General features: G+C 28.1%; 1 protein-coding gene and 2 non-coding genes across 3 annotated transcripts in view; 2 read left to right on the forward strand and 1 right to left on the reverse strand.

The window, feature by feature from the left end:
* LOC123291437 overlaps positions 1–2,362 on the reverse strand; it is a 120,560-nt gene extending 118,198 nt beyond the window's left edge. The window contains exon 1 of the mRNA XM_044871727.1: positions 2,280–2,362. Within this exon, the coding sequence (XP_044727662.1) occupies positions 2,280–2,362 (83 nt within the window). The remainder of the gene's footprint in view (positions 1–2,279) is intronic.
* On the forward strand, positions 851–922 carry Trnap-ugg. Its single transcript has one exon. It is a non-coding gene; the product is annotated as a tRNA-Pro (tRNA).
* Positions 2,363–7,680: 5,318 nt separating the features above from the next.
* Trnap-ugg lies at positions 7,681–7,752 on the forward strand. The gene has a single exon. It is a non-coding gene; the product is annotated as a tRNA-Pro (tRNA).
* The last annotated feature ends 5,227 nt before the right edge of the window (positions 7,753–12,979 follow it).

A 12,979-nucleotide genomic window follows, 5' to 3' on the forward strand; every position in this document is an offset into this window, starting at 1 on the left:
TAATAAAAGTATCATGTAAACACAATTTAAATATTATTTACATTATTTATTAATTTAAAAGATTCACTCATGTCCATCACCAATGTCATTGAATCAATAATTGTCATAAATAATATAAAAATAAAAATTAAAAATATTCTTTTAAAAATTTGTCAAATATAAACATTTTTATGCATACAAAGAAAAGCAGATTCCAAATAGAGGATGTTTTTATGTTATATTTTAGTTTTAAATTTAATAATTAAGTTTTTTTTTTGTACAATATTGTAAAGTATACACGATTTACACTAAGCACAGCGGTGGATTTAACGGGTGAGCAAAGGAGTATTTGCCTACTGGGAACCTCCCAGAGGATTAGGAAAAATTCGAATATACTTGCTATTATACGCGCCTTAATTTCTTCAATTTTACTTATTACTTTCGTTAAAAACTAGAGTGTAGAGCATAAAATTCAAAGGGAGGGGACAATCAATAATAAAAACAAAAATTCGTTTTGTCCGACACTTAATAAAATGGGATATCTATAGTGGGACAACTTTAAAATGGTAAAATGCTTAAAAAAGGAGACAATCGAATAACATATGCAACTCAGTTGTTCATCAATTTTATGTTTGTGCTGCAATTAATAATTTGTAAGCTCTGAAAAAGTGCACCTTTGTAAAGAGCACACTTGTATCATTATTAGATTACTTACTATGCCCACATCAATATTTGATTGGTTACAAATAATTCAAAACAAGGTACGCTGGCTTTATACCTGATAGTATTAAAACAAAATTATATTAATCTCCTAAGTGAAAGTATATTCTTACTTAAATCAAATTTTATATATTACTCGTGATATACCATCGGCTCAATGGTCTAGGGGTATGATTCTCGCTTTGGGTGCGAGAGGTCCCGGGTTCAAATCCCGGTTGAGCCCAAGTTTTTGTTTACAGTTTCATTACGTGAATTTTTTACGAATACTGATCCGGAACTCGAAGAACGAGTTACCTCAACATTATTTTAATTTTCTTGAAAAACTTTGTTATGCTGTATAGTTTAGGCCTTTCTGATCGACTTTTAAAATTATATCAAGTCTAGTTAAGTACCTAAACAAAGAGGAAGATACTTTAAAAGTGATCATTATTGAGTATCGCCATTACATATAAATCCCTGTTTAAACTTTCAAATTTTGTTATGGTATCAAGAATACTTTTATATTTTTATGGATTAATGTGGCAAATTCGATATCAGTCATCTACCCAATTGTTAAAGTAATGTTAATATTAAAAAAACATTCTATATATTTCGATTGATAAAAAATAACTTTTGAATAAAGGATGAATTTAAATAATAGTGATTTAATTACATCGATGACAACATACCTATATAATCTTTTTATTTTTTTTTAAGTACAGTATTATAATGTGAATACATACATAAGTAATTAGCCAAAATTATTCTAAAATGCTACTAGTGTGGCTAGGCTATGAGTAGAATATTTATTTACTTAAAAAAACTATATAAATAAAGACATGACGGACACTCGTAAAAACGCTGAATGTCTACAATTAACTGTGTGATAAGAATTATTGAGTTATTGTTCTTACAGCTCGAAAACAGAAATATAAAATTTTATGCAAATTTAACTTTACGAAAATCAGCCAATTAAGAGTTTCTGGTATTCTGACCGTTAACGCAATGAGATATAGATGGAAGCAAGGCACTAACTGTCAAATATGTAATTAAAATTAAACCAGAAACACTGAAACACCTCCTATTCAAATGCCCGATCCATAAACCTTATACAAGACCCTAGACAAGCCTCGGTCAAAAATATATAAATAATGATGATCCTACGGCCCAACTGAAACACATTTTAAGCAAAAAAATTTTTGTAAGCTAATTTAAGCAGAGTTGTATTAAGTATTTTACTAAAACAACAAGGGACACAATAATTTGCTCGAGTCAGAAAGCTATGAGTCCGACGTCCAAAAATCATATTCACCATGACTTGTTTATTGTTATTGTAAAAATAGGAATTACATATTATTAAACACTTTGAAGTAATAAAACTTGTTCTTCGGGTGTTGTATTCTAACAAAGCTTCAAATATAAGCGTGAGCCAATAATAAAGCGAAATTTCTATTTTTATTTGAAATTTCGAAGATTAAGATAAGATAAGTGTAGTAATGGCATTACTAAAGGCATTATTTATGTTTTAAAGTTGAAGAAAATAGTTAAAGTGAACATCTTAAACAAGTGAATCTTTTAATAGTTTTTCAATAGTTTCTTACTTGGTAAAACGTTGATAACATATTGGTGTAGCTGAGGTTCTGGAAGTGGATGGTGATGTAGTTAATGTAGATGCCATCAACATTACTGTTTTCCATATTGCTGACTGATATCCATTTTAGAAAATTCACAATAATTCATTTTGAAAACTGTCCGCCCTTCATTTAAACTAGCCAGTTTTTAACCAAATCTGAAATACACAAAAAAATTTCATTTAATCGAGTTTTTGGCTTAATTTTATTAAATATAGTTTTCGAAATTTCTTCAAATATTTCCACTGATTTTTCATTTATGTGATTCAATTTTATAGATCAACAGTATACATATACAGTGTGTTCTCGTAACCTGATGTGATTATTGTTTTTAAAGGAAAATGCGTTGATTTGGATATCGAGGGGGAAGTTAAAAAATGGTACCTAGAGAATTTTAGGCCTTTGAATCTAGCCTCCCCCCACTCTAGAGCTTCAAATGGCACCCACAACCTTGTTATACATCATTTGGGCATAAAATTATCTCTATAACCGTGAAACATAGAATAAAATCGATCAGTGGGCTCTTAAGATAGACAACACAGAAGATGAAATATATGAATTTCATCTTCTATGTAATCTATCTACTCATAGACTACACAGAAGGTGGAATTCATACCTTCCATCTTCTGTGGAGTCTATCTTAAGAACCCATCGATCGATTATATTTTATTTTTCACGGTTAAAGAGATAAATTTATTCCCTTTCAAACGAGGTATCACAAGGTAGAGGATTTCATTTGAAATTTCAAAGTTGGGGTGGGAGGAGATGAAGGAATGAAGCTCTAGGTACCATTTCTAAACTTCCTTTTCGATATCTAAATCGACGTGTTTTCACAAAAAACAATAATAACATCAGGTCAAGAGTTATTAAGGGTGGATTATTTTGAAATGAAAGCACTGTATATGAATTTGTCTGAAAAATTAATTAAAAATTTCATCATGAATAATTATAATAATCTTATCAGCAAAACCAATCAATTGATAATAGGAATTTTTAAATAAAATAAAAAACTTATTGAACAACTAAATTTCCATTTCCAATACTCATTTAAACCGTCAGCACTCTCATCAACCGTTCGGTAATCTTTAGTCCCGTGATGAGAGATTGGCTAACGAGTTCTGCACATGCATCAAATAATTCACGCGTTAAATATTCTTTAATTTACTGAGTACGAATTTGAATAATCATATTCATTAATTATACTGTAAATATTTATTGAAATAATTCTTTGCATACAACAATGACAACTTAATATAGAAAATACATATAATTGTAGACTATGTACGTAAGAATGCTTTCAATAAAAATTGTAATATAAATAAATTTAAAAAAAAAGTGACGTTCAACAACGTCGCCAACTTTAAAATGGATAAAATTATACGATAATTGAAACAAAAGGCTTAAGCAAAATGCTCGTAACAGGAGGGCTGACGGGTAAATACGTGTCTGTGTGTGTAAAAGTTAGCATAGAATTCACACACATACAAAAATACACATTGAAAATATTAGATAAAATATTGAATGATGTAATTGCTTAAAATAGCTTATGTCGTGAGCGCCTACTCTTTATACATACATGCATAAAATATACATATACTACACATATGTTACTCAAATACAACGGATGTTTCATATAAGTTAGACACAACTTATGCCTTTCGAATATTTATTTCACAGAAATGTTAAAAGACTGTAAAAGTAAGATATAGTTGCTGGAATCCCACAAGGCTTAAGGATGTATGAGCATGAAAACGATGTTTGATTTAAAGGCTCAAAATTTGTTTGTAGGTAGTCTTTTACTCAAAGAATATGTGGTTTAAATTTCAGCTTAAGTATCCGTGCAAATTTTTAAGAAAAAAGCCATTAAAAATCGATATAAAATACATTGGCTCTTATGGAGGAATCTCAAAAAACGACATATTTTGGAAGTTTTTGATAATTTTCATTTGGAATGAATGAAAACAAATTTTAAAAAAACTTTTTAATAGAAAGTAAACATATTGGCAATGAATTAGAAAAGAAAAAAACTAAGTGTCACCGTCCATATAAGGGATGTAAGAGCAGGGTAGATTAAGGGTTGAAATTATTTTTATCTTATTTTCAACTTTGATGATGAATTTTGTTATAACTTCATGAATGTAGACGAAAAATAGGAATAAAATTTTTCGATATGTGTCTTGGTTTTCGAAATATCGAAAGCTAAATAATTAAACAAAATTTTCAATTTTCGATATTTTGAAAATTAAGCCAGATATCGAAAAATTGTATTCTTACTTTTCGTCTTATATCTTCAAGTAATAATATAAATTTATCATCAAAATTGAAAATATCTATTTTTAAATTTGTGCTCCCACTACCATGCTCATACATCCTTAATACTAGAGCCTGTTTATTCCTTAATTATATCAATTAGCAGTTATTCAACCGCTTCGGTGGGCAATTTCAACTTTAATAATAAAGACTATCTCATTATAGCCTTGACTTATTCCTTGTCAATTTATCTTCACTTTAGTTCACAATTTCATGGGACGATTTTCGGAATACTTCCTAGATAACAGTTTGTAAATACTTAGTTTTCCGTTTTTGTGCCAGAAGTGATGTGATTTTGGGTCAAAAATTGCATTATTTTTATATAAACCAAAATAAGCATTTCAAAAAAACTACTCCCGTCGGAGCTCTATACCTACCACTTTCTAACTAAATTGGCTGGATGTTCCTTGGGGTCTTGTAAAAACGTTACAAAAAGTTTCTTTAAAATCTGTGCTAGTTTCCACAGTTTTCTATTATTTAAATGAGTTTAAACTTACATTCAACACTCTGTATATTTATTTTATATGAGATAAGTTAGTATATTGAATAAATAGTCTTTATAAGTGTGTGCCTCATATCGGTGAGTAAGTTAGTGCGCCTTTCAATATCGTTGCACACCTGTTTACAAAATAATTTTTTGTGTAAATTATCAAGAATATCATTTTATTGAAATGCAATTATTAATACTTATTATACCTATATTGTTTATAGAAAGAAGGTCTGTCACGATATTTTAAGGTATATTGCATTAGAAAATAAATGGAATCACTTTTTCAACACATTGTAAAGAATGATATATTCAAACCCTGTGTTTATGTAATATATGTATATAGCAGGGTAATATATATAGCAAAATTATTGTTAGTATGATACTAATTCTAATCAAAAGTTAAAACGCTTAGAGAAATTGATGATACGAATAAAAGTTTGGTAGAGCTGCGATCAAATTTGCCTATGTTATCAAAAAAAATCGCATTTTTTAACTTTGTAACGTCACCAGAATCCAAAAAATTTAATTTTGCTCAATCACATTCAAATTTTATCCAATTTTGATAAATTAAGTATGTAATCCTACTTAATTTGGGTGATACTTTTCAAAATTATAACCTAGCTACAATATGTTTCAAGAATGTGGACTCCTGTTACCGGAATTAAGCACATAAGGAATAGCTAGCGAAAAATTGACATCACAGCTGAAAAGAATGACCCAAAATTAGTGGGTTTCAAAAAAAATTCCAATAAGATCGGATCAAATTTGCCTGTGTTATCAAAAAAAAATCAAATTTTTTAACTTTATGACGTCATCAGAATCCAAAAAATTTGATTTTGCTTTATCAAATCCAAATTTTATCCAATTTTGATAAATCAAGTATGTAATCCTACTTATTTTGGGTCATACTTTTCAAATTTGTGGTCAAAATTAACCTAGCTACAATATGTTTCAAGAATATGGAGTCCTGGTCCCGGAATTAAGCACATAAGTGATAGCTATATAAAAATTGACATCACAGCTGAAAAGAATGACCCAAAATTAGTGGGTTTCAAAAAAAATTTCAAAAGATCGGATTAAATTTGCCTATGTTATCAAAAAAAATGAATTTTTTAACTTTGTGACGTCATCAGAATCCAAAAAATTTAATTTTGCTCTATCACATCCAAATTTTATCCAATTTTGATAAACCAAGTATGTAATCCTACTAAATTTGGGTCATACTCTTCAAATCTTTGATTAAAATTAATCTTTCTCTAGTAGATTTCAAGAATGTGGAGTCCTGGTATCGGAATTAAGGACATACCTGATAGCTAGCAAAAAATTGACACCACAGCTGAAAAGAGTGACCCAAAATTAGTGGGTTTCAAAAAAAATTCCAATAAGATCGGATCAAATTAACCTATGTTATCAAAAAAATCAAATTTTTTAACTTTATGACGTCATCAGAATCCAAAAAATTTTATTTTGCTCTATCACATCCAATTTTTATCCAATTTTGACAAATCAAGTATGTAATCCTACTAAATTTGGGTCATACTTTTCAAATTTTTGATTAAAATTAACCTTTCTCTAGTAGATTTCAAGAATGTGGAGTCCTGGTATCGGAATTAAGGACATACCTGATAGTTAGCAAAAAATTGACACCACAGCTGAAAAGAGTGACCCAAAATCAATTCAAAGAAAATTCCAATTAGATTGGATCAAATTTTCCATTATTATCAAAAAACTCGAATTTATTAACTTTATGACTTAATGTAAATTAATGAGCGCCTTTAACATTATTCTTTACTAACTTTTTGTTTTATATACACGCGCCATTCCTAATTCTAAAAATAAACAATAAAAATAATATTATATAACTTAATTAATGTATTTGACCTGTTTTTCATTCATGATTAAAATGATATTACCTTCATATTTTCAAGATCAAATGTCATCATCATTGCTATGAATTTTCCATTATTTTTCATTTTATTTTATTTGAATTTTAATACATTTATTTAGTTTTTTTTCTCTGGTGGTAGTATGTAATAGTTAAAATTAGCGTTGACTTCATTTAAGTATAGAAGGAAAACGTCGTTATAATATAAATTATGATTGATTAGTAGTAATCAATCAAAATGTTAAACGATTAATTTTGGTTTTTTTGTTTAGCTAAATATGTAAAAAAAAGTTACTTATAGGTAAGCCAATATATATAATCAATTTCGCAAGCTTCAATATTTTCAAGGTTGGTGGATAAAATTTTAAAAAAAATTAATTTTTCCTAACTAAAGACTACCATCGTTTACTTTGTCAACTTTTTCAACGCTGTGGTACTTTTAAATAATATTTTTTCTTCGTAAATGTTAAGTTTTCATTAAAATTTCATTATTTATATTTATAAGAATGTAATATTTCAATTTTCACGGTTTATTGAATATGGCCTTTCTTTAGAATGGACTGAAGATGCTTATAGTTGCTGGTATATGGTGTTACTCATTACACGAAGTCAATGAACTTATAATCAAAATAGTGAAAGTTTATTTGCTTTAGTTAAAATTTGATTTATAATTACAATTATACATCGGCTCAATGGTCTAGGGGTATGATTCTCGCTTTGGGTGCGAGAGGTCCCGGGTTCATATCCCGGTTGAGCCCTTAATTTTTTCTTTTATAAATATTCCTTAACCAATCGGGTTTTTTAATTTTTTAAATCAGAATTTTTTTTGAATGTTGTTTACGTTTTAACCTCTTTTATTTATCGATACATCGACACAATGTTAACTTGAGATTAGACGTACTGACCCTTAATAAATCAAAAACTAGTCGTTAGGTTTTTAATGCCCCGTGAATTTTTAAGGTTGTTCGTAACCACAACGTTTGGCGCAGTAAGCAAAAACATAAAAAAAAATATATTATTATTATGAAATATGGAATGACCTTACAAAGACGTTTATTTGATTTTGTGCTGTGTCTTTTCAAACACAGTTAAAATAATTGAGTTATTCGTTGTCACAAGACACAAGACTATTAATTTTTTTTTTAAATCTCTGACCTTACTCAACAACTAACTATTGCAGACAACAAATAACACAGTTAGATTAGTCGAGGTAGTTCAATAGTCACCATTATTTGTAATTTTTATAACACGAGTATAAATAAATTTATTTTAAGTTGATGGGGCTTTGTGTGACATATTTTATTAGAAGTAGTTTTTTTTTTTTAAATATAATTTTCACTTTTATATGCAGTAAAATAAGAACTCGTGAATACCAGAACTGTATCGCTAAGGTCATATTTCTCCTCTTTATTAGATGTTTCTTATTAGTAGATGCTTTTCATCGAAATAGATTTTCTTATTCTATTTCGTGTTTCGACTTTACGGTGATTTACCGAGAACGATTTGGAATAAGCGAATAATTTTAGAAAAATTAATTCTTGATACATTAAAAATTTTATTTAGAAAATGAACTAACTTATATAGGTTTGGTACCAGTGAGAATGCTTTCAATAAAAATTATAATATAAATAAATCATTTTAGTTTTATTAAACTAAATAAAACTAAATCACAATGAAATATCATCACATTGCAATACCGTTATGTTAGGTTAGGTTATATTGGCTGTCCACGAAGAACACACTTAGGCTATAGAGCCCATTGTGATACCATATATGTGTTTTACCACCTTTCCGCTGATAATTTCATTTATCAGTTCCTCAATTTCAGAGGCTGAGTGCACCTCCTTCATGCATATACCATACACTAAACCAGCCCATCACAACTATTAATTAAATTAATTTCGTTGCGACGGCGGGAATCGAGCCCGCTACCGTAAGCATACCACGGACGGAATTGAGCTAATAGGGCGACATTTATAACTGTACAAAGCCGAAAATTCGTATAGTTACTAACGAAAGTGCACTAACTGGTACGAAAGTAAGTTTCCGAAGGTAATGTTTTTTTGCTTACATCTTTAGTCACGTGATGATAGAAATTCTCACAATTTCTAAAAGGCTTAAAAAATATAGTATTTTTTAAAACTGTAGATTTGTTGAGGGGAGTGCTGGTGTGTTAAGGCAGAAATCGAACGATTTTTCACATGAGACGGTTGTTTGTAGATGTAGGTAAATTAATTAAATGAATTTTGTATGACCAATAATAAATTATTAATTTGTTTGTACATGACATTGGCCATCAGTTAAATAATGTTTGTTGTTGTATGGTTTAATAGTTACATAATAATTTAGTTCCGGCATAGCATGACACTATAATAAAATTGTCCAAAGGTTATGGCTCTTCACTACACATCACAACACTCTCTTCAAAAGGTTAAAAATTAGTAAGCATTAAAAGAGAGAAATAAATAGTAATATTTATTAATTTGTATAAAATTAAAAGTTTTGAGTTTTTTACTTGCAAATTATGTAATTTTTTTTTATTTTGCTAAATAATGATCTCATATATTATTATCATAAATTATAAAATATTATATGTTCAATATTGAATATCCAATTTTCTGCATTAGTAACCGGGGATATAGGAACGTCCCATCTACAAGATCACTTGCCAGAAAGATTTTGACCTGTTCACAAAAAGCCATATACATCTTGGCTTGTTTATTTATAACTTGTGATTTCTATCGATACTTATAGAATAATAGTCGATTCTTCCCTTATTTACGGTCGCCATATGCATTTCTGATGTCTCAAAAAACAAACCATATCCAGGTTCTGGCCATTTCTGGGATTATTTACGATCGTCACATCAATTTCAAAGTTTTCTGTCATTGGCTTAGCTAGAGAATTGGTCTAAAGTGAATAATCATGCTAATGCATCAAAAATAATAGAAATTGCCAATGCTTTTTACATAAATGAATGGGAGCATCTGATTTATACAATATTTACTTTAAAAATGAAATTGGACATTAAAACTTTGGAATGGTGAGATCATAAAAAAATAACTATTCATTAAATGAGGTCATTTTTTTAGTATTCTTCGAAAGGTCAAAGTGTCTCTTAAAAAATGTTCCCAAAAATTGCTATTAAATATAACTGTAGCCATTAATATACTCTACTGATTAATTAAGTACATCTATAAGAAATTAATGAACCACTAGAAAAAAAAGTCGTTGAACTTGTGCACGGATCCTTGTTCCGTGAATTCCCCTTCATAAAATTGATTATCATTTTAAACACTTAAATCCAACAAAAAAACCGTTATCACACACCATTATCATGGATAATGGTGAAAAATAGACTCACGGTCTAAAAATGTACCGCTAAAGAAAAAACCGACTAGAGGAATAGGTAATATTGAGATTTAATTTTGTTCATTATATAATTTGTATATCATATCTGTAATTAAATTGCCTATAAATAAAAAGAAAGTAATTTTCTACTTCATTGTCACTATTTTCAGATTAGTAAATTACTACAACATTAATGCGTATTTTTATAGAAAATGATAAAATTTAAATTTTACTATGTAAATAAAACTAAATCTAATAATAATTCTAATTAATTAATAACTAAAAATATCAACTAAAATAATTTATGGTTTATAATAATAATAATAATAAGTAATATTTAATAATATAATACAAAAAAAAGGTCAAATTCATTTAGTATAAATATTTGAAATAAAATAATATAATTCTTAATTTTATATATTAAATCAAATTTAATTATTATTTATTAAACAATATCAAAGATATTAATAAAACCTGTAATAATATTTATGACTTTATCTAAAATATCTTAACAGATATTTATTATTATCTGTGCTATTATAAAACTAGGCTATCTATCTGTTTGGGTGTTTGTTCGTCGTTGCACAAAAATTAACAAATCGATATTGGTGGAATAACATTTCTTTAATAACATTCATTCTTTACTTTTTCTAGGATAATTCAAGGTTAATTTATAGTTTTTCTCGCTACGATAACGTGTATAGTTTATATTTCGTGTAGAGTTGCTTAAATCGTACCACTGATTAAAACAAACAAGGTAATAATCGTATAATTATGGTTTCCATAGATGACCCGCTGAATCTAGTTTCACGTACGTATTGATCAGCAATTTCTAATATTAATTAACCTGCAGTTCCAATTCATTTAAGGCTATACTATGCTTAGTCCTCTCGACAAGTCCATTCAGCCCACCGCCTGCTTAGCCTTTCTGAAGCCTCTGCCAGGTCTGATAAATATCTATTCACAATACATGAATAATCATAAATACTACCAAAATACTGTTTAAATTATTGTTCACAATTGTAGAGAAATATGGTGGAAGCGCAAATAAGTACATAAGTATATCGTAAAGTAATATAATACACTAATTATATGCGCTTCCACCAATTATTGCATTTAATATTTTGTCGTTAATTTTCTAATGTTTCGATCAACTCTCCTACTTTTATAAAAACCTTTTCCTGGCAATAATTAAATAATTACGCACCAAAATAAAAATGTTTCTATAATCTCTCTAGCGATCGCAATTTAAGTCCGATTTCAATAAAATTTGGTATCTAGATGGATTTTGATATTTGAAAGATCAAGTTCGTTAAAGAGAAAAATTAAAGGGTTAAAAGTTCGCTCAAAACTTTATTTTTTCATTCTGTATTTAGCAAAAAAAAAAACATGTATATTCTTTTTGAGTCACATTATCAACTTCACACTTTATTTCTGTTTTATATTTTTTTCTGTTTCAAATATTTCCTGTTAGTGAAAAAAAATGAAGAAGAAATAAAAATTTCGAAATGTTTTTCTAAATATTGGCTAAATAGTTTAATTATTTATCCCAATCAGCTTGTGTTAAATTATAGTCTTTAATATTATCATAAAATTTTTACATTTTCATATAAAAAAAGTTACTCTTTTAAAATACGATTATTAAAAATAATATTGATTATATAATAATTATTAATTAATTATGAAATAAATTTTATATAAGTTAATACTTAGACAGTGTCGTAAATAATTTAATGATTATATATTTATTAATAAAACTTTAAACTACAAAGATGATGCTATATATGCTAATTGTATGCTAATTAGTAACAGAATAATTTATATGATATTCATATGTATATAAATCTAATGCAATAATAACATTATCAACACTCTAATAGTCTAAAGTAGACTACAAGGGTGCTAACTTAAAAAATATAACTTGTGTAATATAATTAATCATAATAATACAAATACAGGGTCTTTAGAAAAGAAAGATTGCAATTAAGCTAACTATAACAGGACATATAATAAAAACAAGTGAAAACAAACAATTGACTGAGTTAATTGTTGAAATACCATGCATAAATAGTGTTGATTTCTTTATCACATTACACATACAAACATGTGACACATACATAACTGATAATCAAGTATAGTACATATTATAAAATTTCCGCCTAATTGGCGTCCTCACAGGTAAACAGTGATGTTTACGAAAAAATGTTTCAAACAAAAGTTGTTTACTTTTTGATAAGGAACATTTTTTACATTTAAACTTTTGTTCTATCTTTAACGGTTTACAAGATGGGTCCTACGGACCCAAGACCCAATTGACCTATGATGCTCATTTACGAACTTGACCTCACTTTTTACGTCCTGAGTACGCTGTAAATTTCAGCTCGATATCTTTTTTCGTTTTTGAGTTATCGTGTCCACAGACGGACGGACGGACGGACGGACGGTCGGACGGACAACCGAAAATGGGCTAATTAGGTGATTTTATGAACACCTATGACAAAATTTTTTTCCTAGCATCATTATTTTTAAGCGTTACAAAATTGGGACTAAACTTAATATACTATGTATATTTCATATATACATGGTATAATTATAAATTGAATTTTACAAATAAACTTATAATTTACCCTTAAA

The sequence above is a fragment of the Chrysoperla carnea genome, chromosome 2 (genome assembly GCF_905475395.1).
Source record: "Chrysoperla carnea chromosome 2, inChrCarn1.1, whole genome shotgun sequence".
Lineage (NCBI taxonomy): Eukaryota > Metazoa > Arthropoda > Insecta > Neuroptera > Chrysopidae > Chrysoperla > Chrysoperla carnea.